The sequence below is a fragment of the Oncorhynchus gorbuscha genome, linkage group LG08 (genome assembly GCF_021184085.1).
Source record: "Oncorhynchus gorbuscha isolate QuinsamMale2020 ecotype Even-year linkage group LG08, OgorEven_v1.0, whole genome shotgun sequence".
In the NCBI taxonomy this organism is placed as follows: Eukaryota; Metazoa; Chordata; class Actinopteri; order Salmoniformes; family Salmonidae; genus Oncorhynchus; species Oncorhynchus gorbuscha.
In genome coordinates, this window is record NC_060180.1 from 49004234 (window position 1) to 49032037 (window position 27804).

A 27804-nucleotide genomic window follows, 5' to 3' on the forward strand; every position below is an offset into this window, starting at 1 on the left:
TTGCAACATTTTTACTCTTTCTCAGATCTTTATCATGGTCAGATCTGAATACTTTTTGTTATATAGAATGTCTTTCCAATACAGTGAATATTTTCTGTATATGCAAAAATGACCTTACTGAAGAGCTCAGTGACTTTCAAAGTGGCACCGTCATCGGATGCCACCTTTCCAACTGGTCAGTTCGTCAAATTTCTGCCCTGCTAGAGCTGCCCCGTCAACTGTAAGTGCTGTTATTTTGAAGTGACAATAATTAGGAGACACAACGGCTCACCCGCAAAATGGCAGGCCACACAAGCACACAGAACGGGACCACCAAGTGAAAATCGTCTGTCCTCAGTTGCAACACTCACTACCGAGTTCTAAGCTGCCTCTGGAAGCAACGTCAGCACAAGAACTGTTCATTGGGAGCTTCATGAAATGGATTTCCATGGCCCGAGGAGCCGCACACAAGCCTAAAATCACAATGTGCAATGTCAAGCATTGGCTGAAGTGATGTAAAGCTTGTCTCCATTGGAATCCGTAGCAGTGAAAATCCATTCTCTGGAGTGATGAATCACGCTTCACCATCTGGCAATCCGACAGACGGATCTGGGTTTGGTAGATGCCAGGAGATCGCTACCTGCCCCAATGCATAGTGCCAACTGTTTGGTGGACGAGGAATAATGGTCTGGGGCTGTTTTTCATGGTTCGGGCTAGGCCCTTTAGTTCCAGTGAAGGGATATCTTAACGCTATAGCATACAATGACATTTTAGGCAATGCTGTGCTTCCAACTTTGTGGCAACAGTTTGGGGAAGGCCCTTTCCTGTTTTAGCATGACAATGCCCCTGTGCACCAAGCAAGGTCCATACAGACATGGTTTGTTGAGATTGGTGTGGAAGAATTTGGCTGGCCTGCACAGAGCCCTGACCTCAACCCCACCTTTGGGATGAATTGGAATGCTGACTGTGAGCCAGGCCTAATTGCCCAACATCAGTGGGCGACCTCACAAAGGTATTTAAAAAAAAACTTTATTTAACTAGACAAGTCAGATTTAAAAAAATCTTATTTACAATGACGGCCTATCCTTGCCAAACCTGGACGATGCTGGGCCAATTGTGCGCTGCCCTATTGGACTTGATACGGCCTGGATTCGAACCCTGGACTGTAGTGAATGAATGGAAGCAAGTCCCCGCAGCAATGTTCCAACATCTAGGGGCAAGCCTTCCCAGAAGAGTGGAGGCTGTTATAGCAACAAAGGGGGGACCAATTCCATAATATTGCCCATTATTTTGGAATGAGATGTTCGACAAGTATGTGTCCACATACTTTTGCCCATGTATTGTAGTTACCACACCTATTTAGCTAAAGGGTTAGCTGTATTTGATCATACTGTGGCGGTCCTTGCTATATGAGCCACGTAACCAAAGATAATTTAATAATTTAGAAAAGTTACAATTCCCACCAAGTGGGTGGTTGAACCCTTATTAATTAGAGCAATGTTGAAGGTGATGTTGAAGACCAGGTTACTGCAAGCTGCCATTAGCAACTTAATTATCGTTATAACGTCTTCTGTGTGAGATTTATTTTATAATCAGTTCACGGACATACATCTGGTGTATTTTTGTATTTACACGAAGATTGACCAAGAAGATTGAGAATGCCATTTTTACATTCACTATAATGGGAGATCCTGTTTCCTGCAAACGATGCCTGTAGTACCGCTTCTGTCTTGAATTTCTGTGGCTTCAGTAAGAGGGGGCAGTCGTTCTCCCCTGGACCAACTCACAAGCCTCTAATTTAAGCCTTTAGTAAAGGCGGAAACAGATTGAGTGCGATATCCCATCTCTTCACATATAGAAAGTCTTTGACCAAGCAATCAACAGTGAACGCTTGGGGGGGGGGGGAGTGTGAGAGCAGTGACCGCTAGCTGCATGTCAGCGAGATATAGAAGAGCCAGGAAGGGGAGTATCTAAAGAAGGGGGGTGGTGAACAGGGATTTGGGCTCCTTCTTTCATATTTGCCTGTAACGTTATCAATTGAATTTCTCTATATTGTTCCAAATTAACGATTTTGCCTACAAGGGGAACGCCACTCAACAACAGCTGTAGCTAGCTACCGCCATCTCCCGCAGTCTGAGCGATCGCCGTGTCTTCCATAAGATGGGAAACGCTGCTACCGCCAAGAAAGGCAACGAGCTGGAGAGCGGTGAGTTGGGGCGGTCGTGTAGCATTGTCTATACTAGCTAAAGTTAGCTAACTACCCAGTTAGTATGCGAACATTGTCACGTTTTACTTTATTTTATTTTAAATGGACTACATCGGGAGGGCGCACACGCAAATGTATCCCTGATGTTGTAAACATTTACATGAATTACACCCTCGCCCCTATATTTTGCTGTCGACGATCATTTATAGTAATTGGTTTGTGCATTAATCCCAGATCACCAGTACAAGGGATGCGTAACTAAATAGTTACAACCTGGTCCAGAGGCCTAGCTATCCATTAACATTAGCTAGCTAGCGGGTTGTGTTGTCTACCTAGCTAACGTCAGTGAGAGCTAGCTGTATATCACCGTTAGTGAGCCACCGCCAGGCCCGTGAGACATCACCAAGCCAGAGTAATGTTCAATGCCAGCTACGGTACTGTAGCATAGCTAAGTCTAGACTATCTGACGTGTGTTGGTCTCATAGCCTATGAGGCCTGTTGTTTTGACATTGCGTTTGTAGATTCGAGTTGTTTTAGCTAGCTAATTTGTAATCTTACAAGTGTGATAGATCGTTAGCAACCAGAAGTTCACTTCACTCCTAAACTATTTACAATTGTCATGTTAGATGAATCACACCTAAGGATAAGTCGTTTAATAAGTATGGGGTTTCAATTATCAGACTGCCTCCACATCAGTCTTGAGGCGCTGTATATATATATATATATACACAGCTTTCCCTCTACAGTACTCTCTAGCGCTCCTCTAAACAGTGACCAAATATGGTGAAGAAATGACAAATGCCCACTTGCCATTCATAAAACCAGGCCCGTAATGCAGCCTTCCCAAGTGATTTATCTCACAAGTCATTTTGGTTTAGAGTCTGTTTAATCTTAGTGATGTGCAGTTCTACATGCACACACATACAGCACCGTTTGTCATTGACTGGGACAGCTTGTCACTAGACCTTCGTAAGAGGATAAGGGGAATTACAAGCTTTGACGCAACTAGCCCAGGGACTGTATTAATTTGCAGTGGTACACTTTGACATATGTATACTGATAATCAATGCACTGCATGACTTTTTACATTTTGAAATGTTTCCCCATGAAGTCCTATACAGTCAGGAATATTGACGCATTGGTTTGTGTCCAGATCTGAATGTGTGTGAACTGCTTGCAAACTAATCTTACGCAAGTTAGTTTGGGAAATGCCACTGGCTTGTGAGTGTGCATATATGCTGTTCCATCTACTTCACTTTTGATAAAATGTATGGACAAATTTGAACATTTATGGAAGGTAGTAATGTATCTAGGTAATTTAAAAGCTTTGTCACTTTACAATGCTGTTAATCTGTTCATATGACATTTACTGAAGTGTTGGAAGAGACCAGGCAGAGGCACAGGAACCTGGTCAGCCACAGGTATCTTTCCAGTTTCAGGAAGCAAGCGGTGTTCTTTGATCTGATCAGTGCAACCAAAAGCCTGTGCTGTGCTGTCTTGTTTTCCTGTCTGTTTTGACATAACATGAGCCCCAGTCTCTCAACCTTCTGGTGTTAAACCTGTCTAAGCCACAGTGCCCTCAACTGCTGCTGCTACAGATTTGTCTGCCCTGTTGCTGTTTACAGGTCTGGCAACCTGGTTCCTGATAATAGCTCTTTGTTTGGCTCTCAGTTTGACAGGGAGGGAAGGAGGTAGGGAGGTAGGCTAATTCTGACACTGAATTCTGAGCCTTGTTTCACTGTTCCATATCAACCTTCCATGTTGTTAAACATGTTAGGCACATTTTTAAAAAATAAGGGAAAAAAGGAAAATCTTGCATTAGCCAACCATTTTCTAAAAATATGAACTTAGTGGTGCTCATCTCTAAAAACTGTACTGAGGTGTATATTATTCTACTGTACAATGGACACCTAGCTTATGTCTTTAAAAGTGATCACATTCAGTACAGTTAACCATAACCAGCTCTGATTATTAACATTTACATTAGCTAGGTGGTCATACAGTGCATTCGGAAAGTATTGAGACCCCTTGACTTTTTCCACGTTTTGTTACTGTACAGCCTTATTCTAAAATGTATTAAACAAATAAAAAATCCTCAATTCAAACACTACCTCATAATGACAAAGTGAAAACAGGTTTTTGTAGAATTTTTCAAATATATTAAAAATAAAAAAACACCTTATTTACATAAGTATTCAGACCCATTGCTATGAGACTTGAAATTGAGCTCAGGTGCATCCAGTTTCCATTGGTCATCCATGAGATGTTTCTACAACTTGATTGGAGTCCACCTATGGAAAATGAATTTGATTGGACATTATTTGGAAAAGCGCACACCTGTCTATATAAGGTCCCACAGTTGACAGTGCATGTCAGCAAAAACCAAGCCATGAGGTCGAAGGAATTGTCCGTAGAGCTCAGAGACAGGATTATGTCGAGCCACAGATCTGTGGAAGGGTACCAAAAGTTTTTCAGTGGAAGTGACTGGGAGACAAGTCAGGATCGAGGGAATGATGTACAGAGAGGTCCTTGATGAAAACCTGCTCCAGAGCACTCAGGACCTCCGACTGGGGTGGCAAAGGTTCACCTTCCAACAGGACAAAGACCCTAAGCACACAGCCAAGACAACTCAGGAGTGGCTTTGGGACAAGTCTCTGGAGAGACCTGAAAATAGCTGTGCAGCAACGCTCCCCATCCAATCTGACAGAGCTTGAGAGGAACTGCAGAGAAGAATGGGGGGGAAACTCCCTGGGTACAGGTGTGCCAAGAAGACTTGAGGCTGTAACCGTTGCCAAAGGTGCTTCAACAATGTACTCGGTAAAGGGTCTGAATACTTATGTAAAAGTGTTAATTTTTTAAATATATATTTTGTCATATACAGCATAGTCTACTTGTCAGGCCAGGGTAATGTGGGATTTTTAGTGGTTCAACACACTGTAGCCTATATAAAAAGAACTGCACGATTATTGGTCCTTCTGTAGCTCAGTTGGTAGAGCATGGCGCTTGTAACGCCAGGGTAGTGGGTTCGATCCCCCGGGACCACCCATACGTAGAATGTATGCACACATGACTGTAAGTCGCTTTGGATAAAAGCGTCTGCTAAATGGCATATATTATTGGAGCCTTTTTCTGTTTGCTACATTTTTGTATTTGTACATAATTTGCCATCCTAGTCATGTCTGTTTAAACTTTCTTACCCACAGGAGTCATTAACAAACATTGGCAAAGAAACACAAGATGACTAATTACAAACTGAATTCCAGAAGAAGAATGACAACTCTTTCTGTCTCTAATATTGTTTTTTTCTTTCCTTCGTTGTCATCTTCTATTGTTCTTCACTGCATGTGGTCCATGTTTGTTGATCTGATATACTTGTTAGATTCATGCTCTCTCTCTCTCTCTCTTTCTTCCACATCATCCCTTCCACATTGTTCCTGCAAATCCTTGGGTGATCTATAGAGACATTTGGTATGCCCATTCTTCCACTAGATTCCCAAAATGACAGAAGTCCGAAACCTTGCACGCGTTGATTCGATTGTAAATGAACCCAAGCTTGGCTTGTAGTAGTGGTTCAGTATATGCCTCCATCTAGGTTTTGCCAAAACCATTACCTAAACCTCTGTGTTTTTGTCATCTGCATTCTGTCATTCTGGATATCTCCTGTCTGCTGTGTTCTTCCATTTGTTTTGGTTTGTCCTTGTTCGCCAAAAACAATACTGTATATAATACTCTGAGTGTTAAAGCCTTCCCGTGAACAGTATTGGGCCCTAATGCACAGTCGGTGCAGAAAGAAAGTGATGCACAAGAGTTCTGCATGCTTCGAGAGAGCCCAGCCTCTTCACCTGTCTTAGTGAATTTGTACATCCCCCTATCTATTTATAAAAATACAAATGGAGCTCTTGGCATCACTTCTTACTTAGGCAGTCTGTCTTGGTTGGTGTGTTTTTTTAATGTATCGCTAGAAAAAAAAACGTTTTGATGTTGTCGTCCCCCCCCTTTCTCCGTACATGCATTTTGTGGATGTAAAATGCAGATAGGAGTTTGGTTAGTTAGACCTTACCAGTCTTTGTCTCAATTGAATTCCATTTCATAATGATTTTGTTACAATTGATACCCGGTCACTGTTCAAGAAATTCCACATCAGATTCCATTAAGATTTCCTTTGTACTTTGTTGCCCACGCCATGCAAATCAAATCCCAGGTCAATAAATAGGAATGCATCATGCGTTGACAGACAATTCCTTCCTGTTAGCTAATTGTGCCTGTGTATATCTTTCTTCCATACAGTGAAAGAGTTCCTAGCCAAAGCCAAAGAAGACTTCTTACGGAAATGGGAATGTCCACCACAGGTGAGATGTTTTCAATGCTCTTAAGGTTGGAGCTACAAAATCCAGGGCTCATTTATTCTTTCTGTGATTCCTCACATCCTATCTCTTCCCAACCGAATTGGGGAGAAGGTCCAAAGTCCTTCACCAATGTGTATAGAAAAGGAGATGTGGATGTGGGGAATATTTAAGTTGAACTGAGTAAAACCTGGGACTGCTGCTGTGGTATATCCATTAGGTAATCCACACCCTGTGTTTTGTGTGACCCCCATTCTAGAGCACGACGGGCCTAGATGACTTTGACAGGCTAAAGACCCTGGGTACAGGCTCGTTTGGAAGAGTCATGCTGGTCAAACATAAAGGAACAGAGCAGTTCTTCGCCATGAAAATACTGGACAAGCAAAAGGTTGGTGCCCAGTGGAAAACAGCTGGCCTTTTCAAGGACGGGTATTCCATTTTTACATCAACAAGTACCTTTTTAATGCATTACATTTTCATCTCTTATCAAAACTAAAAGAAAACTAATACATTTTTTATTGAGTAAATGTATTTATTTTAATTATCTTTCTCAAATGTATGTTGTGACTTGTTCCATACAATAACATGTACTCAAATATTTGTACTTTTTTATTGTGCAAAGCCACTGCAAGGTTGTGACCCCCAAATTTGAATACCACTGCTGTAGATGTTATCTGGTGGCATAACATAAGTATGATTGTGTAATGTTAGTACCGGCCGGTTCCTCCCATCACATGCACGGATATGATCGGACCTGTTAGTGTCTGGATTATAATACCATAGTCTCTTTCCAACCTCTCCCTCAATGTGAGCAAGACAAAGGAGCTGATTGTGGACTACAGGTAAATGTGGGCTGAACATTGACGGGGCTGTAGTGGAGCGGGTCGAGAGTTTCAAGCTCCTTGGTGTCCACATCATCCACGAACTATCCTGGTCCAAACATACCAAGACAGTTGTGAAGAGGGCATGACAACACCTTTTCCCCCTCAGGAGACTGAAAAGATTTGGCATGGGTCCCCAGATCATCAAAGTTCTATGGCTGCACTTTCGAGAGCATCCTGACCAGTTGCATCACCGCCTGGTATGGCAACTGGTTGGCATCCGACCCCAAGGCGTTACAGAGGGTATTGTGTATGGCCCAGTACATCACTAGGGCAAAGCTTCCTGCCACCCAGGACCTATATACTAGGCGGTGTCAGAGGAAGGGATAAAAAATTCAGGCCCCCCTCCCCTTTGTTTTTACATTGCTGCTGCTCGCGGTTTATATATGCATAGTCACTTTACCCCTATGTACAAATGACCTTGACTAACCTGTACCCCCACACATTGACTCTACCGGTACCCCCTGTATATAGCCTCGTTATTGGAACATATTTTTTTATTTCGCAAATATTTGTATTACTCTTTTTTTTTTTTACTGCATTGTTGGTTAAGGGCTTGTAAAAGTAAGCATTTCCACAGCTGTTGTATTTGGCGCGAGTGACAAAAATGTGATTACTGGAATGCAATCTAAAAGCTGTCCTAGCCACACAAGCCTCCTGATCTCGTGAGCCCCCCCAAAAAAAAAAAAAAGAAAACCTCTACAACTTTGTCATGCCATCATCAAACTGTAATTGAACTGTCAGTCAAGAATGTTGTCTAATGATCACTTCTTTGTCTGGTAGGTGGTGAAACTCAAGCAGATAGAACACACGTTAAATGAGAAGAGAATCTTGCAGGCCGTGTCTTTTCCCTTCCTCGTCAGACTTGATTATGCCTTCAAGGTACAGTTCATTTTTTTCCCTTTCTGCATACAGTGTTTTTAATCTGGCCATTGAGATGAGAGGCTATGAATCAAGCGTCTCAAACTAGGAGTGCTGATTTAGGGCTCGTTTTTCCTTTTGATCATAATGAATTTGATTTAAATGGGGGCGGAGGGGCTGATCCCAGCACTATGAGACGCTTCATACATATGGCCTTTTTATTATTCAGTTTTCCTCAGTATCTGACTGGATTTGTTTATGTCGGGTCTGTGTCCCTCCACAGGACAACTCCAATTTGTACATGGTGATGGAGTATGTTCCAGGAGGAGAGATGTTTTCACATCTAAGACGAATCGGAAGGTTCAGGTGAGTGTCTGTCTGAACGGTCTGCTCGTCAATACAATATCTGGTTGATTATAAGTTGTTTATAGATTTTCCATTTGTTGATTAAATTCTTTTGGGAAACTTTTTTTTTTATACCTACATTCATTCATCTATGTATTTTTTGGGGGACAGTGAATTTACAACATTTTAATTTGGCTTTGTTCTCCAGAATTAGATTTCAGATCAAAAGTTCTATCTGAGGTGACAGTACAGAATGTCCCCTTTTATTTGAGGGTATTTTCATATATATGTTTTCCCAATTTAGACTTGAATGCACTTTATGTATCTAGTCTCTCCATTTTGAAGGTTGTTGGAATTATTTCGAATTTTTATTTATTTTCCGTTTTAAAAGTTGAGTATTTGGTCCCATATTCCCAGCACGCAATGACTACATCACGTGAATCAACAATGTTGTTGGATGCGTTTTCAGTTTGTTTTGGTTGTGTTTCAGATTATTTTGTGCCCAACAGAAATGAATTATAAATAACGTGTTATTTTGGAGTTATGTTTATTTTAAATAAGGCTGTAACGCAATGATTATCCGTAATCATGGTAGCATCCACAGTATTGTAGAAGTGTTCAGAAACATATTTATTCTATTCTTATTTACAATTAAAATGACTCAAATGACACGATACGTTATTTCTCATTAATTTCTATTGAGAAAGGGAAAGGGGATACCAGTTGTACAACAGAATGTATTCAACATAAATGTGTCTTCCGCATTTAACCCAACTCCTCTGATTCAGAGAGGTGCCGGTAGCTTCGATCCAGCAATCTTTTGGTTACCGGCCCAACGCTCCTACCCACCAGGCTACCTACCACACGACACAATCCTGCAAATGCATCAAACAAGTTTGTAGAGTCACAACTTTGACGTAGTCATTGCATGCTGGGAATATGGGACGTAACTTTTGTACCAACAGAATACACAACAACAGAAATCCAAATACTTATGACGCCTTCAAATGGGGGGGGACTACATAAAGTGCATTAAATGTTTTCGCTTCATTGTCCAAATAAATACAGAGGGGGGTGTGTGTGTGTTTATTTTAAATTCAGTGCTCATATAGCTGGTAGTTATTTACAACTCCAATTACATTTTTGTTCTTACTACGTGATCAGTTAAACAGATTCTCCTACCTTCACAGTGAACCCCACGCACGGTTTTACGCGGCCCAGATAGTACTGACATTTGAGTACCTCCATTCACTAGACCTGATCTACAGAGATCTGAAGCCTGAGAACCTTCTAATCGATCAGCATGGCTACATCCAGGTATGCGTGACCAGATTATTTTCATTGTACAGCACCAGGATTCTTATTTTAGAGCCAATGTTGGTTGCATAAGAGATGCCGGTAGGCCTACTGACAGGGATGCAAACCTGTCGCTTTTCGGCGATTATCACCGTTTTGATCTCAAAATAGCCCATCCAAGTGAATCGTGTAGATCCGAAGAGAAAAGGGGGGAAGAGGTCTGTGTCTCAATATTGAAATCATTGACTGAACACAGGAAGTTAAAGGTATTGAACTCATAATTCCTGAAAATAATGCATCAGTGATATGTATTTCCTGCAACGTCCTGAAGTAGTAAAACTTCTGTGTGTGTTGTGTAGCCAGTTAGTATGCTGAAACATTTCTAAAGGTTTTCCCAAAAAAAACCTTCCCAATTAAATGTTGTCTGCAAAGTAGGCTAACCTGGCTGGCAAAATGATATGATAACTTTGTACCAATCAGGTTCACATGAAACACCGCTACAGAAACACTGCTACTAGCCAAACACAATAGGCTCTTGCTGGTGCACAATTTAATTAAAGGGCAACTACACTCTCCCACAGGATTAATATTTTTTTTTATTACCTCAAATGTGGTCTCCTGCTGTGTTTTTAAGCATTTTGTTGGTTTATGTTCTTCTATCAATAAAAGAGAATTCTGAAACCTGGAAAAGCTAAACCAAGAGCAGAATTTGGCAAGTAAAACAGATTTTTAGATAGCTATCTGGGGAGGCAGATTATCATTACCTGTCATGATCAACCTTAAACCAGACCAAAGAGCCCAACTCACCCCCTACCCCAGGACACAATTTTCTCTGTCTATTGTGGTTTGTAAAGTTAGGAGTGTTGCGATTATTCAAATGTGTATTTATTACTTGTTATTATCTGAAAATAAGCCAATTTTCTTGCTCCTCACACAGATTTTTCATGTATCCAAGTGAATTTTTGTGTTACCATTTTGGGCCCTTGCCAGTTTGCATCCTTGTTCTCAAGCAGTAGAACATTTGAGGTGCCAGTACGGTGTACCGGTGAGCACCGGCCCAACTGGGGCACTGTGCGTGACACATCACTGCCTATGGCGTATACTGCAATGTCAAATCAAATGTATTTCTAAAGCCCTTCTGATATCTCAAAGTGCTGTGCAGAAATGATGGGTTATGTTTTCTCTGCTATGTTGCTTTACCGACTATACGTGTTCTTGGTGGTCAGGTGACAGACTTTGGATTTGCCAAGAGGGTAAAAGGCAGAACCTGGACGTTGTGTGGAACTCCAGAGTACCTGGCGCCCGAGATCATCCTCAGCAAGGTGAGAGTCCTGTTTGTCTCTCTCTCTCTCACACACACACACACACACACACACACACACACACACACACACACACACACACACACACACACACACACACACACACACACACAGTGCATTAAATTACTACATTTGGAGACATGGAACATTAGTTTGTTGCCATGAATTTAGATTACATATGTGTATGTGAACTACATTTGTCATTGTGCTGTGTGTAGGGCTACAACAAAGCAGTGGACTGGTGGGCCCTGGGGGTCCTTATATATGAGATGGCTGCTGGATACCCTCCCTTCTTCGCTGACCAGCCTATTCAGATCTATGAGAAGATTGTGTCTGGAAAGGTATGGACAAGTCCATTTTTACATTAAGCATGTCTGAAATGGCCTACCTATTTAACCTCTAGTTTTAACACATTTTGAACACCTGCCATGTTCTCATGGAGTAAGTTTAACTCAGTAGGTTTTAACTGCCCAATGAATGCTTGGCTTGCTTTTGGCTTAGCCTCTTCTGTCTTTAATCACTTACTATACAGTTCCAACTAGGAGCAAATTAACATTTCTCAATACATGACCATTTAGACAAATCTCTGTGTGTCCCCACCCCTGTAGGTCCGCTTCCCATCCCACTTCAGCTCTGACCTGAAGGACCTGCTGAGGAACCTGCTGCAGGTGGATCTGACCAAACGCTATGGCAACCTGAAGAATGGCGTCAACGACATCAAAGGACACAAGTGGTTCGCTACAACGGACTGGATTGCCATCTACGAGAGGAAGGTACATACAAGGCTGTGTCGGAGGATGAGGACAATCAATGCGAAGTTGAATTGCTCTTTATAGCACCTAACTTTTATGAAACACATTGGCCAAATTCTTGCCTACTAATTACTAACATGATATACTGCGTATTAATCATACTACATACTATTTCAGCAACAAATATCAACATTACTACTCAGCCATACTGAGAAGGCGTAATCTACATGCACAATCTCTTGTTCCACGCCATTCGTACATTTCTGCAGAGCATGTCCCCTATTCTGATTATTAGCTGTTGTCAAACAGACGTGGGTCTGAAAGGACTTACTCTCTTCCTCAATGGTGTGCAGTGAATTCTAAATGAAACGCCAAAATGAGTATGACGTCCTGGGATTTAAAGTATACTACATTTTTAAAATGTCACATTCTATAAAACTTTATTTTTGCATCACCAAAAATCCTAACACAAGTACAGGTATTCAGACAAGGCCTCTGTATTTTATTAGTGTCCAGTAGTGCTTTTCCTGAGTATTATCATCTTACAACAACAGTCTTTATATGGTGTCATAATGTTTTCTATTTGACTTACTAGAATTACTTCATAATACATTTTGCTGACAGGATGTATTACCTAGGCATCTGGAAATTATTGCAGTATTAGAATCTCATTGAAGTACTAGCTTGGTCTCCTCTTAAGGCACACTCTAACTCCGCTCCTGGTTATCCTGCTCTCTGTGTTGTCAGGTGGAAGCCCCGTTCATACCAAAGTGTCGAGGCGCTGGCGACACGAGCAACTTCGACGACTACGAGGAGGAGGAGATCCGCGTTTCCGTAACGGAAAAATGCGCTAAGGAGTTTTCCGAGTTTTAGGACGTGCACACGTGGATATATCAGGGCTAAAACACACATGAAAAATAAGGGGATCTTTGCACTCTTCTAAAGACTTGGGGTTGGAGCAGAGACCATTGTTCAACTATTACTACGTAGTTCCTTCATTCCACAAGGCTGAATGAGGTCGCCATGATCCTTGGGTGCCAATGATAACACCTTTACTGTCACACATACCTGCGTATTAAAGCAGACACAACACCTTTTTTTTAATCCCCTCTACCCACTCTGTTTTTGAACTTTGAAGCAGTTGTTGTCTTGGATGTTGTGCTCCCCTTTACAGATGTGATATTTTTCGATTTAGGAGGAAAACCAGAGGGTAACTATACGAGAGAGGCCAATTTCATATAAGTCCACACAGTGTAACTTCAAACCGACTTGTCTGTGGCAGTATCACACATGGTTGTGTGGTTTTGTAGGGCAGTGCCTCCAGTCGTCAACAGTTTCGATTTTATGGTCTGTTACAAATCTGATGCTTTTCAATAGAAAATTATTCTCACCTACTAGGACAATGTTTTGGCTAGCTTTCAGAAATAGTATTTGTCCTTTTTGTATATTTTGTCACTAAGACGCATTAAACACCATTGAGTGCTAAGAGCATGACCAAAATACAACTAATTGGGTGACAGAGGAAGAGTAGTCCCTTTCTTTGCCTTTGTCTGTAGAACCCTTTAGACCAATTCCACCGGCCCCACAAAGCGTCCATTCTCTGGCCCATTGGTATTCTAGCCCAGTAACGGGGAAGTTATTGCAGGGAATGGCGAACCCAACTACAAACAGAAAATAACAAAACAGCGGTCAGAGAAATTCTAGAATATGTTGAATTTGTATTCTCCTTTTTATTTAACATTTTAATACGTGGATTAAAACTGAAGATTTTTTGTTCCCTAAGATTTCAGGTCCGCTAATAAAAAAGGACACTTTTAAATGAATTTGTGGAGCTGCGGAGCTCCTGATGCGTTAAAGTGAAATCAAGTCCTTTTGAGGTGCGCTCTTTAAATTGATCTGTTCAGTATGTATTGTGTTGTGGCTTTTGCCTCAACATTGTTAGTAAAACCAGTACACACTTCATAACAATATATTGATGCTAAGCAGTCTTGCAAACTCCTCAAAAGGGATTGCAAAACACCATGTTTTCCCCATGTTTTTCCCCTATTGCTGTTCTTGACTTCCCTCCTTTCCTTGTTTGTTTCATTCTTATGACAGAATGTAGTGTTGCAACTTATAGGTATGCATAGTTTGAAATGCTTGATTAAGGTACATTAGTTTTTTTCTCACAGACATACACTGGCAAAAAAACAAACAAGACTGCTCCTTGACCTTTGTAATCACATATAATCCAGTCATTGTTCAGCTCATTACATTATAAGTATATGCATTGTTTCATATGTTTTTATTTATACACATTAGAGATGCTAATACATTTTATTTTTTAAAGTGTCAACGTTTGGAAAGTTTTTTTGTAATCTTGTAAATAACGGCATACTGCTCTAGGAGTGTTCATGTGTGAGCCTTATTTGTCAAACTATATAAAGCAGGATAACATCCGAGAGAGAGACCAGGCTTCATCACACATCATGACTGAAATGTTCATGTACTTGTTTTTAAAAAAAAGGATCACTTTCGCATATGTCATAGGTTTTGTTTAGCATGTCCACTTCTCTCAGTTAAATCATTTCATAACTTCCCAGTCAAATTCCATCTATTTGACTGTTTACGATTCACAAATGATTACATTTCCTGAAGAAAATGTGTTTTTCTTGGCTGTCTTAAAATATTTGTATGGCAGTGGGAGATGTGTTAAATGTGGAATCCAAGCTCTTAAGAAGCTGAAGTGGTTCAATATAGTAAGAATAGGTCTGATTTGCTAGTAGACTGCTATATATGGAAAAATATGGCAGTTTGCCTCCAAAATGAAATGTGCCTAAAACTCGTCAGGGATGTGATATCCTACTCCTGACACCAATGTAGTTTAATTAGGAGTTACCCTGAACGGACCTTAAACCGTCTTCCCTGTGACTGTCATTCCAAAATCATTATGTCAAAAGTCTTAAATTGGGTGGTTCACTTTTATTTTGTACCAAATCTATGTTTTTATGTCAATGTAATGTTATACGTGTTCAGACATTTTTTCCCTTTAGATTTCACTTGCTTTTGTGAAACTTACCGCACCAGCAATAGACTTCCTCATTGCCCCTTCTGCTTCAGTATGGGAGCCACTAGCCCTCCACCATGACTCAGTTATATTACATTAGTCAATTTATTGAACAAAGGCGTCTTCTGTACGGGGGAGTTTAATTATCGCTCAGTCTGAACATTAACACGCATCGCTTGCGGTACATTTTTTGTTAGCATAATACTTATCTTTCATATTAGCGAGGGGGGGGGGGGAAATAATTGATACACTTCCATGTTACAGCGCGTGTTTACGGATGACAGAGGGACCACCTGTGCTAATCAGCTATCTAAGCATGTTTTCGAACACCTGTACGTAACGGAAGGCCGCCAGAACGTATTGTCACAGGAAAAACACTGCTGCAACTGTGCTAAAGCAGGGTAAAACAGTGTACAGTTAGTGTATATTTAGCGTTTGTAAAATTGTTTTTATGTGATATGAAAGTAAAAGGCTTTACGTTTCTAGAACCGCATTGCAATTGAGGATCTACTCACGTTTTGGCTGCCATAGCCAGTCTACCTCTGAAAATAAGGTCCTTGAACCTTAAGTATTAACGTACGGTAAACTTTAGGCTCCTTAAAAGATTTTACTGCGGCGCGCTAAATCAGGATCACAGTGTTTCTTGGTCTTAAACAAATCTACTTTGAAACAAAACTATATACGTCACACACATGGCTATGGGCTTAAAAAAGGAGACTGGTACCATAGCAGATACAGAGTTCAAACGTATTCCAATTTGAGTTTGCATCCAAATATAATTCTTTATATACAGCACATACGAATGATTAATTATGAAACATAATAACATTACACCCACGAGGACACTGGGTATTTTGACTGCAGGAAAGGGCTACAAGTACATATTCGGGTAGAGGGCCATGGATAAACACAAAAAATGAAAATAGAAATGCTCTCTGTACAGTGATGCAGGTCTATAGAGGCTGTACACATGAAATGGTGTATTACTTTATCCACAACCTTATTCCATTTTGTTGGACTCAAGCGATACTTATGAGTACGAGCTTGTGGTGATACGACAAATGAGAAAGCACGCGTATGCTCGTAAAAGAGTGAATGGAAAATGGTTATATTTCCAGGCAATTTACATCAAACAGGGATTTGGTTAATAAAAAGTGAATCACTACTTTAAATGTCTTTGGATAGGTCGTCACGCGGTATTTGGTTTAGTTATAGGTTAGTGATGGGAAGTTCGGCTCTTATTACTGACTTGGATCTGTTCAACTCGTTCAGTCAGAAGAACGAATCTTTCGAATAATTTCGTTCATTTGATTCAGTAATACTCAGAGCACGCAGGACCCCCCCCCCTATCAGCGAAAGATGAACTGAAAACTCGAGTCGATGACCATAGGGGGAATATTGGAGCTATCATTTGTGACAAGACTTGTAAACGTGTGCTTTAAACAATGTACATGTGTTGATTGCTAGGCATACAAATAATATTATTTATTGATACATTTGAAACGAGGTCTAGCTGTGGCGCAACAAAACTATATTGTGAACAACTTGGCGGAATGCATTGCTTGTTGTGAGGGTGATAAGCACAGTCCCAAACGAATCGTTCTCGAGTTCGAGTAATTTGAGTAGAGGCTGTGCATGTTTTGGTTGTACAAAGCTGTGTCCATAACATTCAATAATCAATTAGTTGCACTCATTCTTGCATCATGTGAATAATTATCCGTTCTAAACATGTATTGTTCTTCTCTATGCTTATTTCGTGATCTATTTTACTGCGCTCATATGACAGACAGTTAGTGGTGGAAGCATATCTCTTGGGGCCGCAGAGCCGTAGGAGCGTATATTAATCCGGCTGTTTGTCTCATTACAACCAGCACTAGTAGGTCAAACGAATGACTGAAATGAATGAGTCACTCAGAAAAACTAAAAATCGAGTCAGTGAAAAGATTCGTTCGCGAACTGTACATCACTATTTCGGTTGCCTTAAGCCACCGTATCTTCTCCAGTGGGCGTGTGGGTAATGTAGTGTATAACACACGTGCGTAGTTTTTTTTAAATCGCCAGTTCAAACGTTGAAATATGGCAGGCCTGGAGTTATTGTCAGATCAAGGATATCGTCTTGATGGAAGAAAAGCTGCTGAACTGCGGAAAGTACAAGCTCGTATGGGTGTATTTGCCCAAGCTGACGGGTCTGCGTACATAGAACAGGGAAATACCAAAGCGCTGGCAGTTGTGTATGGTCCTCATGAAGTAAGTTTCTTGCTAAAATAGCGTGTTAGCAAAGATACCTTGTTAGCTAACGTTACATAGATCACACGCTAGCTAACATACAACTGAGATTAATTAGCTATGGAAATTGCTTCAGCTCGGCTTGCATTTCAGATCAGTTTGTTTATCCAACTTGTAATTGTTCCAACATAGCTAACGTTAATGTGTTCAGCCCCCTGGTTTTAGTCTAGAGAGCTAAACTAGCCACCCTGCACACTCCACCTGTGCCTCGGGTCCAGACCTCTTAGTAGATGTGGTAGCATACACAGGGAGACTACACTTTCCCACCTATGGCCCAAGGTAACGTGAGGGTGTATTACTGCTGCCACCAATGCAGTGCTTGAGAAGGAGCAGTTGGCGCAATACTTGAAGAATCAATGAGACTGCAGTTAGGGGGTTCGAGAGGAGCGCATTTAAAATCAAATGTACTCTGTTCTCCAGGTGCGAGGCTCCCGCAGCAAGACCCTCCATGACCGTGCTGTCATCAACTGCCAATACAGCATGGCTACCTTCAGTACAGCTGAGAGGAAGAGAAGACCCCACGGGGACCGCAAGTCCACAGAGATGAGCCTTCACCTCAAGCAGACTTTCGAGGCAGCAGTGTTGACTAATCTGTACCCACGCTCTCAAATAGACATTTATGTCAAGGTACCACACTATTTCAGATAGGAATTAACTATAAAATTGGTTGTGGTGGAGTATGATGCTATTCATAAAATGGTGACATTAAAGTGGTTGTATATCCTGTCCTTGGGATTTGGAACCAATTTTAAGTTTTGTTTGGTTAGTTTCATGTTCTCCGGTATAGAGATTTCTTCATCAATTTGAACCCTGAAACATGGGGTTTAAAAAAACAACCCAACTTGAATTGAAACATTTCACACTCCCTCTTCCCTCTCAGATCTTGCAGTCAGATGGAGGGAATTACAGTGCGTGTGTGAACGCCGCTACTCTGGCAGTAGTCGATGCGGGCATCCCCATGCGTGACTATGTGTGCGCCTGCACTGCAGGCTTTGTGGATGAGACCCCATTGGCAGACCTGTGCCATGCTGAAGAGAGTGGAGGGGGCACATCACTGGCCCTGGCATTGTTGCCTCGTGGCGGGCACATTGCCCTGCTACAGATGGACGCCCGACTCCACCAGGACCACCTAGAGACACTGATGGAGGCGGCAATGACGGCCTGTAAGGGCGTCAGCAAAGTGTTGGACGAGGTGGTGAGGCAGCATCTACAGGAGGTGTCTGCGCTGACTGGAGAGTGATGTAGCTTGGACTTTGGGGTAGATTGGTCTGCGTGAAAGGCAGGGAAGGTAGGAGAAGTTGGAGGAAACTTTTTTTATTGTACAATCGTGTTATGCATTTGTATTAAAAAATGAAATCTAAACCCATTGACGTGTTCTGTCTGTGTTTTGAATGATCCATAAACTTGACTGAGATGATTGGTTGACAGAGAGCCATAGATAAGGGTCTACATCAGGTAAATCAATCAGCAAAAATAAAACTAATGATTTGTAGCATCACCTGAACCGTGTTTTTGAAATAGATTTCTGTGAAACTTTGTTAAGGTCATCTTCCAAACCATCAGGGAGAGCCAGTCATAAATGGCAATACTGTGATCTATATTTATGTATACTGAACAAAATATAAACGTAACATGTAAAGTGTTTTTTTTGCTAAAGCGAGAGCTGAGTTGGTCCGTCACACAATAGTCCGGTAAGAAACTAGGAAAAACATGTTGCGCAGTATGGCCTAGCACCTGTCATCTTGGGTGTTACCCTTACTGTGTCCGAGAGGTAGGCTCTGGCTGACAACTACACATTTGTAAAGGTATTAAGACTCATTGTTTGGTTGAAAATAAACACCGTTTAGGTATTTGCGCGTTCAACGTAGCTGGTTCTATGACGCTAGCTAACACATCTTCCCAATCAATATTGGGTTAGCAGGTACGTTAGCTAGCTAGGTTAACGATGTTGAGCGCTAAAGCTAACGCAACATTATTGAATATTATTGTGCGAGTCTTAGTTTCCTAGGGTCCAGCTGAGCCTGTGTGAGTGGTACAAGGCAACAATATGGGACTGCTGTCTGACCCAAACCGAAAGTGAGCCCTGACCGACCTTCTCACCTGTTTCAATGCACCAATTTGGTGAGTCCTTGTAGAATCCGTTGGGGAATGGAATGGAACTGGGCATCCTCTTGATGTACCCAATCCACTTTGTAGGGTATACCCAATCCACTTTGTAGGGTATCATTTAAATTGTTCCCCTATAAAAGTAGGGTGAGTCAGCCTGATAAGCCTTCTTCCTATAGCATATCACTTGTGTCAGGAAAAATGATCTGCCCTTCCTATCACTAACCCCAATTTTGACATTCAGTGCTTAATTACCTATCACAATTCCAGCTGTAAGAATGATATAATCCCCCTGTCCTCTCCCATAATATTCCTTCTGCATTTCTCTCTTCTCTGTAGTGGGATGCCAGTGGATTGGATGGTGTATACTATGCTGTCTCGAGGGCTAGAAGTGTTTACTCAGAGCTTCACCTGCAAACTTCCCTTCCCCGATGAAAACAAAGAGAGATATGCGAGTGTGTGCTAAGACAAAGATGTCTAAACATGCATTTAATTTGATCCCAGTGCGTGCACACTTTCACACAGACGCATTCTTTCCTCTCAGGCTTTATTTTCTTTCTCTCACTCATCCGTTTCTCTGTTTGTCTGTCAGTCTCGGTCAGATGGTGCATGGCACTAACATTTATGGGATCCTGCGGGCTCCCAGAGCCCCTCATACTGATGCCCTGGTGCTGGGCGCCCCCTGTGGTGATGGAAACAACGACAACCAGGCTGGGCCTTGCCCAGTACTTCAGTAGTAAGCATACTACTTACACAGACCATTGGAGAAGCACCACACAAGCATACACTCCTACCTCCTTTCTTTAATTAATCAGTCAATGATTCGGTCTCTTCTCAGGTCAGATCCACTGGGCTAAGGGTACCTTTCTGGTGAATGAACATGACCTGATCGGCATGCAGGCCTGGCTCGAGGGATACCACCACACCAACACCAATGGTCAGTACCTGCATCTCTGTAATGATGTAACCCTGTAATGCACCAGTCGTAGAGACACCATTATGGACTCTGTATGTATTCTAAATGTCTCTGTTCCATCAACCCCAAACCTGCCACCACTGTGCCTCACTCTGGGTCCCCCAGGTGGTGACTGGTCTCTGCTGCAGGGGAGAGGTGGCTTCATCCAGGCAGCACTGTCTCTGGAGCAGTGCAGTGACATCATCACCAGTCTGCACCTGGTTCTGGAGGGGCTCAATGGCCAGCTGCCAAACCTGGACCTGGCCAACCTCTTCTAAGCCTTCTGCCAGAAGATAGTGTACCTGTGTACCATCCAGGGCAAGGTAAGGAGGAAATCCAAATGCCAGCAGTTAATTCAGTGAGTAATTTATTTGATATACTTGCAGAGGTACTTTGATTTTTTTTCAAGTCTAATAATATCACACCACAAACAATTCAGCTTGTCCCTTCCTCTGTATTTGTGTCAGGTAAGGACGAGCCAGTAGTAACACATTTACATTACATTTAAGTCATTTAGCAGACACTCTTATCCAGAGCGACTTACAAATTGGTGCATTCACCTTATGACATCCAGTGGAACAGTCACTTTACAATAGTGCATCTAAATCTTAAGGGGGGGGGGTGAGAGGGATTACTTATCCTATCCTAGGTATTCCTTAAAGAGGTGGGGTTTCAGGTGTCTCCGGAAGGTGGTGATTGACTCCGCTGTCCTGGCGTCGCGAGGGAGTTTGTTCCACCATTGGGGGGCCAGAGCAGCGAACAGTTTTGACTGGGCTGAGCGGGAACTGTACATCCTCAGTGGTAGGGAGGCGAGCAGGCCAGAGGTGGATGAACGCAGTGCCCTTGTTTGGGTGTAGGGCCTGATCAGAGCCTGGAGGTACTGAGGTGCCGTTCCCCTCACAGCTCCGTAGGCAAGCACCATGGTCTTGTAGCGGATGCGAGCTTCAACTGGAAGCCAGTGGAGAGAGCGGAGGAGCGGGGTGACGTGAGAGAACTTGGGAAGGTTGAACACCAGACGGGCTGCGGCGTTCTGGATGAGTTGTAGGGGTTTAATGGCACAGGCAGGGAGCCCAGCCAACAGCGAGTTGCAGTAATCCAGACAGGAGATGACAAGTGCCTGGATTAGGACCTGCGCCGCTTCCTGTGTGACGCAGGGTCGTACTCTGCGGATGTTGTAGAGCATGAACCTACAGGAACGGGCCACCGCCTTGATGTTGGTTGAGAACGACAGGGTGTTGTCCAGGATCACGCCAAGGTTCTTGGCGCTCTGGGAGGAGGACACAATGGAGTTGTCAACCGTGATGGCGAGATCATGGAACGGGCAGTCCTTCCCCGGGAGGAAGAGCAGCTCCGTCTTGCCGAGGTTCAGCTTGAGGTGGTGATCCGTCATCCACACTGATAAGTCTGCCAGACATGCAGAGATGCGATTCGCCACCTGGTCATCAGAAGGGGGAAAGGAGAAGATTAATTGTGTGTCGTCTGCATAGCAATGATAGGAGAGACCATGTGAGGTTATGACAGAGCCAAGTGACTTGGTGTATAGCGAGAATAGGAGAGGGCCAAGAACAGAGCCCTGGGGGACACCAGTGGTGAGAGCGCGTGGTGAGGAGACAGATTCTCGCCACGCCACCTGGTAGGAGCGACCTGTCAGGTAGGACGCAATCCAAGCGTGGGCCGCGCCGGAGATGCCCAACTCGGAGAGGGTGGAGAGGAGGATCTGATGGTTCACAGTATCGAAGGCAGCCGATAGATCTAGAAGGATGAGAGCAGAGGAGAGAGAGTTAGCTTTAGCAGTGCGGAGGGCCTCCGTGACAGAGGAGAGCAGTCTCAGTTGAATGACTAGTCTTGAAACCTGACTGATTTGGATCAAGAAGGTCATTCAGAGAGAGATAGCGGGAGAGCTGGCCAAGGACGGCACGTTCAAGAGTTTGAGAGAAAAGAAAGAAGGGATACTGGTCTGTAGTTGTTGACATCGGAGGGATCGAGTGTAGGTTTTTTCAGAAGGGGTGCAACTCTCGCTCTCTTGAAGACGGAAGGGACGTAGCCAGCGGTCAGGGATGAGTTACATTTACATTTAAGTCATTTAGCAGACGCTCTTATCCAGAGCGACTTACAAATTGGTGCATTCACCTTATGACATCCAGTGGAACAGTCACTTTACAATAGTGCATCTAAATCTTAAGGGGGGGGTGAGAGGGATTACTTATCCTATCCTAGGTATTCCTTAAAGAGGTGGGGTTTCAGGTGTCTCCGGAAGGTGGTGATTGACTCCGCTGTCCTGGCGTCGTGAGGGAGTTTGTTCCACCATTGGGGGGCCAGAGCAGCGAACAGTTTTGACTGGGCTGAGCGGGAGCTGTACTTCCTCAGTGGTAGGGAGGCGAGCAGGCCAGAGGTGGATGAACGCAGTGCCCTTGTTTGGGTGTAGGGCCTGATCAGAGCCTGGAGGTACTGAGGTGCCGTTCCCTCACAGCTCCGTAGGCAAGCACCATGGTCTTGTAGCGGATGCGAGCTTCAACTGGAAGCCAGTGGAGAGAACGGAGGAGCGGGGTGACGTGAGAGAACTTGGGAAGGTTGAACACCAGACGGGCTGCGGCGTTCTGGATGAGTTGAAGGGGTTTAATGGCACAGGCAGGGAGCCCAGCCAACAGCGAGTTGCAGTAATCCAGACGGGAGATGACAAGTGCCTGGATTAGGACCTGCGCCACTTCCTGTGTGAGGCAGGGTCGTACTCTGCGGATGTTGTAGAGCATGAACCTACAGGAACGGGCCACCGCCTTGATGTTGGTTGAGAACGACAGGGTGTTGTCCAGGATCACGCCAAGGTTCTTGGCGCTCTGGGAGGAGGACACAATGGAGTTGTCAACCGTGATGGCGAGATCATGGAACGGGCAGTCCTTCCCCGGGAGGAAGAGCAGCTCCGTCTTGCCGAGGTTCAGCTTGAGGTGGTGATCCGTCATCCACACTGATAAGTCTGCCAGACATGCAGAGATGCGATTCGCCACCTGGTCATCAGAAGGGGGAAAGGAGAAGATTAATTGTGTGTCGTCTGCATAGCAATGATAGGAGAGACCATGTGAGGTTATGACAGAGCCAAGTGACTTGGTGTATAGCGAGAATAGGAGAGGGCCAAGAACAGAGCCCTGGGGGACACCAGTGGTGAGAGCGCGTGGTGAGGAGACAGATTCTCGCCACGCCACCTGGTAGGAGCGACCTGTCAGGTAGGACGCAATCCAAGCGTGGGCCGCGCCGGAGATGCCCAACTCGGAGAGGGTGGAGAGGAGGATCTGATGGTTCACAGTATCGAAGGCAGCCGATAGATCTAGAAGGAGTTGATGAGCGAGGGGAGGTAAGGGAGAAGGTCTCCAGAAATGGTCTGGAGAAGAGGAGGGGATAGGGTCAAGCGGGCAGGTTGTTGGGCGGCCGGCCGTCACAAGACGCGAGATTTCATCTGGAGAGAGAGGGGAGAAAGAGGTCAGAGCACAGGGTAGGGCAGTGTGAGCAGAACCAGCGGTGTCGTTTGACTTAGCAAACGAGGATCGGATGTCGTCGACCTTCTTTTCAAAATGGTTGACGAAGTCATCTGCAGAGAGGGGGAGGGGGAGGAGGATTCAGGAGGGAGGAGAAGGTGGCTTCCTAGGGTTAGAGGCAGATGCTTGGAATTTAGAGTGGTAGAAAGTGGCTTTAGCAGCAGAGACAGAGGAGGAAAATGTAGAGAGGAGGGAGTGAAAGGATGACAGGTCCGCAGGGAGGCGAGTTTTCCTCCATTTCCGCTCGGCTGCCCGGAGCCCTGTTCTGTGAGCTCGCAATGAGTCATCGAGCCACGGAGCGGGAGGGGAGGACCGAGCCGGCCTGGAGGATAGGGGACATAGAGAGTCAAAGGATGCAGAGAGGGAGGAGAGGAGGGTTGAGGAGGCAGAATCAGGAGATAGGTTGGAGAAGGTTTGAGCAGAGGGAAGAGATGATAGGATGGAAGAGGAGAGAGTAGCGGGGGAGAGAGAGCGAAGGTTGGGACGGCGCGATACCATCCGAGTAGGGGCAGTGTGGGAGGGGTTGGATGAGAGCGAGAGGGAAAAGGATACAAGGTAGTGGTCGGAGACTTGGAGGGGAGTTGCAATGAGGTTAGTGGAAGAACAGCATCTAGTAAAGATGAGGTCGAGCGTATTGCCTGCCTTGTGAGTAGGGGGGAAGGTGAGAGGGTGAGGTCAAAAGAGGAGAGGAGTGGAAAGAAGGAGGCAGAGAGGAATGAGTCAAAGGTAGACGTGGGGAGGTTAAAGTCGCCCAGAACTGTTAGAGGTGAGCCGTCCTCAGGAAAGGAGCTTATCAAGGCATCAAGCTCATTGATGAACTCTCCGAGGGAACCTGGAGGGCAATAAATGATAAGGATGTTAAGCTTGAAAGGGCTGGTAACTGTGACAGCATGGAATTCAAAGGAGGCGATAGACAGATGGGTAAGGGGAGAAAGAGAGAATGACCACTTGGGAGAGATGAGGATCCCGGTGCCACCACCCCGCTGACCAGAAGCTCTCGGGGTGTGCGAGAACACGTGGGCGGACGAAGAGAGAGCAGTAGGAGTAGCAGTGTTGTCTGTGGTGATCCATGTTTCTGTCAGTGCCAAGAAGTCGAGGGACTGGAGGGAGGCATAGGCTGAGATGAACTCTGCCTTGTTGGCCGCAGATCGGCAGTTCCAGAGGCTACCGGAGACCTGGAACTCCACGTGGGTCGTGCGCGCTGGGACCACCAGATTAGGGTGGCCGCGGCCACGCGGTGTGGAGCGTTTGTATGGTCTGTGCAGAGAGGAGAGAACAGGGATAGACAGACACATAGTTGACAGGCTACAGATGAGGCAACGCTAATGCAAAGGAGATTGGAATGACAAGTGGACTACACGTCTCGAATGTTCAGAAAGTTAAGCTTACGTAGCAAGAATCTTATTGACTAAAATGATTAAAATGATACAGTACTGCTGAAGTAGGCTAGCTGGCAGTGGGTGCGTTGTTGACACTACACTAATCAAGTCGTTCCGTTGAGTGTAATAGTTTCGACAGTGCTGCTATTCGGGGGCTAGCTGGCTAGCTAGCAGTGTTGATTACGTTACGTTGCGTTAAAAGAGCGACAATAGTTGGCTAGCTAACCTAGAAAATCGCTCTAGACTACACAATTATCTTTGATACAAAGACAGCTATGTAGCTAGCTATGTAGCTAGCTACGATCAAACAAATCAAACTGTTGTACTGTAATTGAATGAAATGAAAATGTGATACTACCTGTGAATGCGACCGGGTTGTTGAGTTCTATTCAGAAGACGTTGGCTAGCTGTTGGTTAGCTAGCAGAGTCTCCTACGTTAAGGACGACACATAGCTGGCTAGCTAACCTCGGTAAATTAAGATAATCACTCTAAGACTACACACTCTAAACTACACAATTATCTTGGATACGAAGACAGCAAAGACAACTATGTAGCTAGCTAACACTACACTAATCAAGTCGTTCAGTTGAGTGTAATAGTTTCTGCAGTGCAGCTAATCGGTGGACGTTAGCTAGCTGGCTAGCTGCTGGGCAGAGCAGTGAAGACTACGTTAGGACGGCGAAATACGATAATTACGCAATTATCTTTGATACAAAGACGGCTATGTAGCTAGCTAAGAAGAAATTGCTAAGATTAGACAAATCAACCCGTTGTGCTATAATGAAATGTAATGAAAAAGTTATACTACCTGCGGAGCGAAGTGCCGATGCGACCGCTCGCTCCAACCTAGGGAAAACTTTACCCCAGAGAGGTCAGACAGACACCCTGCAAGGCCTTTACTGTACAGCAGACCTAGTAGAACAGCAGGTTCATTAATGTAAGGAGACTGTAACGTAGCGAGACTGTTCACAACAGAGTGGCTTTCTTCCGGTTTGCACCCATTAAACACGGCCCAGGTTTGCATGGTCAACAGGCGTGTGGGTGCGTGCGTACATGTGTACGTTAAATTATCCGACTGCCCAGCTACAGAGGAATGACTGGGACAGTACGTTGGGCTACATCCACGCGGCCCAGACCATGATGGTGTTGAAGCAGGCGGCCCTGGGGGAACCACGGCCCATTCCTTAGATACCATATAGAGACTGCTACCGTCAGTGGTATCAACACCTTCAGACAGTACAAGACCGACACCACCACCATCGGCAGGTCAGCTACTGATGTCCAAGCATCAATTCAGATGATCAGAAAACATTTAACATTTTTGTATTTTCTATGGTGACATTTTCACTCTTAAAATTCCATGCAAATAAACCTGTGTGTCCCCCTCATCCTCAGGCTCCTGGAGGGGATATACCGGAAGCTGAACAACCTCCTGGAGCATCTGCACCAGTCCTACTTCTCATGCCCTCACTCTCTCACTTTGCCTCCAGTGGTTATTACATGCCCGCCTTCGGCCAGCTGGCTGTCATCATGCTGCTGCATGTGTCTATCGACCTCTGGGACCTTGGGGATTCTAGTTTTATTGAACCATTATTTAACCAGGTAGTCCAATTGATGTCAGATTACCCTTTTTCCAAAGGGAGACCTGGACAAGAGGGGAGGATGGTTGGAATACTTTCTCTGTCCTCCAGCTCAGGGATTCTGTCTATTGTTGGGGAATAATCAGAATTAGTTGGGTAACATAGATAAGATGTTTTATATTCATTATATGCTTGTGAGTTACTTCTCATCAGAATGTCTATTTTTGGATAATACTGTTGGCCGGTTGCAGTTATCTGTTCTCTGTCATGGGGTCAGTTACTTGGGCCGCAGAGAGACTTGAAGCTTGTCTTCATATGTAAACATATCTTTTAAACCAATTATCTCTTGGCTCCACAATGTCTGTGTGCCAGTCACTGTGTCTCTGTGATCTTGTCCAGGAGGGGTGTATTTGATATATGCCTGTTCATGAGGATTTGTTTTATGGTCCTGAGAGCGAGATGAAAACATAGTTTAGGAGACAAAGCTGAACGATAATTTATAGCCAATGCTGTCTGGCTATGTGTGTCTTTGCTATAAAGGATCTCAGTTGCAATGTGTAAGGACTCTCAGAGAATTAATTTATAGACACTGAATTGATCTGAAAGACAGTGTTGTGATGGAGCTCATATAATTAAAGATGGACTTTATGATAACTCTGACTTGTGTGTGGTTTGCTCTCATGATTTGGTAAATACAGGAAATTTCCACGACACTATACTGACTCCAGTAGTGATCAGTCATATGACAGGGGTAGCTCTGTACACCCTCCCCATCCTCTCTCAGCAGATGGATGTGCAACACTTTCCTGAAACTGTGGTCCTCACTTGCTATTGTCATCTACACAGCCTATTGTTTTCTGGCACATTAATTTATTTTCCTTTGCAATTTGTATACAGCCACGAAGTGCTGGCGCATAGGCTTACTCTGATTTGATTGAG

At 44.0% G+C, this 27804-nt stretch overlaps 2 protein-coding genes and 1 pseudogene across 3 annotated transcripts; all 3 read left to right on the forward strand.

Moving 5' to 3' along the window:
* Nucleotides 1-1875: 1875 nt before the first annotated feature.
* Nucleotides 1876-14320, forward strand: LOC124041764 (cAMP-dependent protein kinase catalytic subunit beta-like). 2 transcript variants are annotated; one of them, XM_046359757.1, is made up of 11 exons: nucleotides 1876-2185; nucleotides 5645-5653; nucleotides 6473-6534; nucleotides 6788-6916; nucleotides 8193-8291; nucleotides 8554-8636; nucleotides 9806-9932; nucleotides 11138-11233; nucleotides 11452-11574; nucleotides 11842-12006; nucleotides 12733-14320. In XM_046359757.1, the coding sequence occupies exons 1-11, from the start codon at nucleotides 2140-2142 to the stop codon at nucleotides 12856-12858; spliced, it is 1065 nt and encodes a 354-aa protein (XP_046215713.1). In that variant the 5' UTR covers nucleotides 1876-2139; the 3' UTR covers nucleotides 12859-14320. The 2 variants fall into 2 exon arrangements, with proteins under 2 accessions (XP_046215713.1, XP_046215714.1); XM_046359758.1 differs by lacking the exon at nucleotides 5645-5653 and having other exon boundaries at nucleotides 1877-2185.
* A 2641-nt stretch (nucleotides 14321-16961) lies between these two features.
* exosc4 (exosome component 4) lies at nucleotides 16962-18683 on the forward strand. The gene is made up of 3 exons (XM_046358014.1): nucleotides 16962-17278; nucleotides 17738-17944; nucleotides 18198-18683. Exons 1-3 carry the CDS (start codon nucleotides 17108-17110, stop codon nucleotides 18555-18557), a joined length of 738 nt encoding a protein of 245 aa, XP_046213970.1. The 5' UTR covers nucleotides 16962-17107; the 3' UTR covers nucleotides 18558-18683.
* Nucleotides 18684-18958: 275 nt separating this feature from the next.
* Nucleotides 18959-27448, forward strand: LOC124041767 (annotated as a pseudogene).
* The last annotated feature ends 356 nt before the right edge of the window (nucleotides 27449-27804 follow it).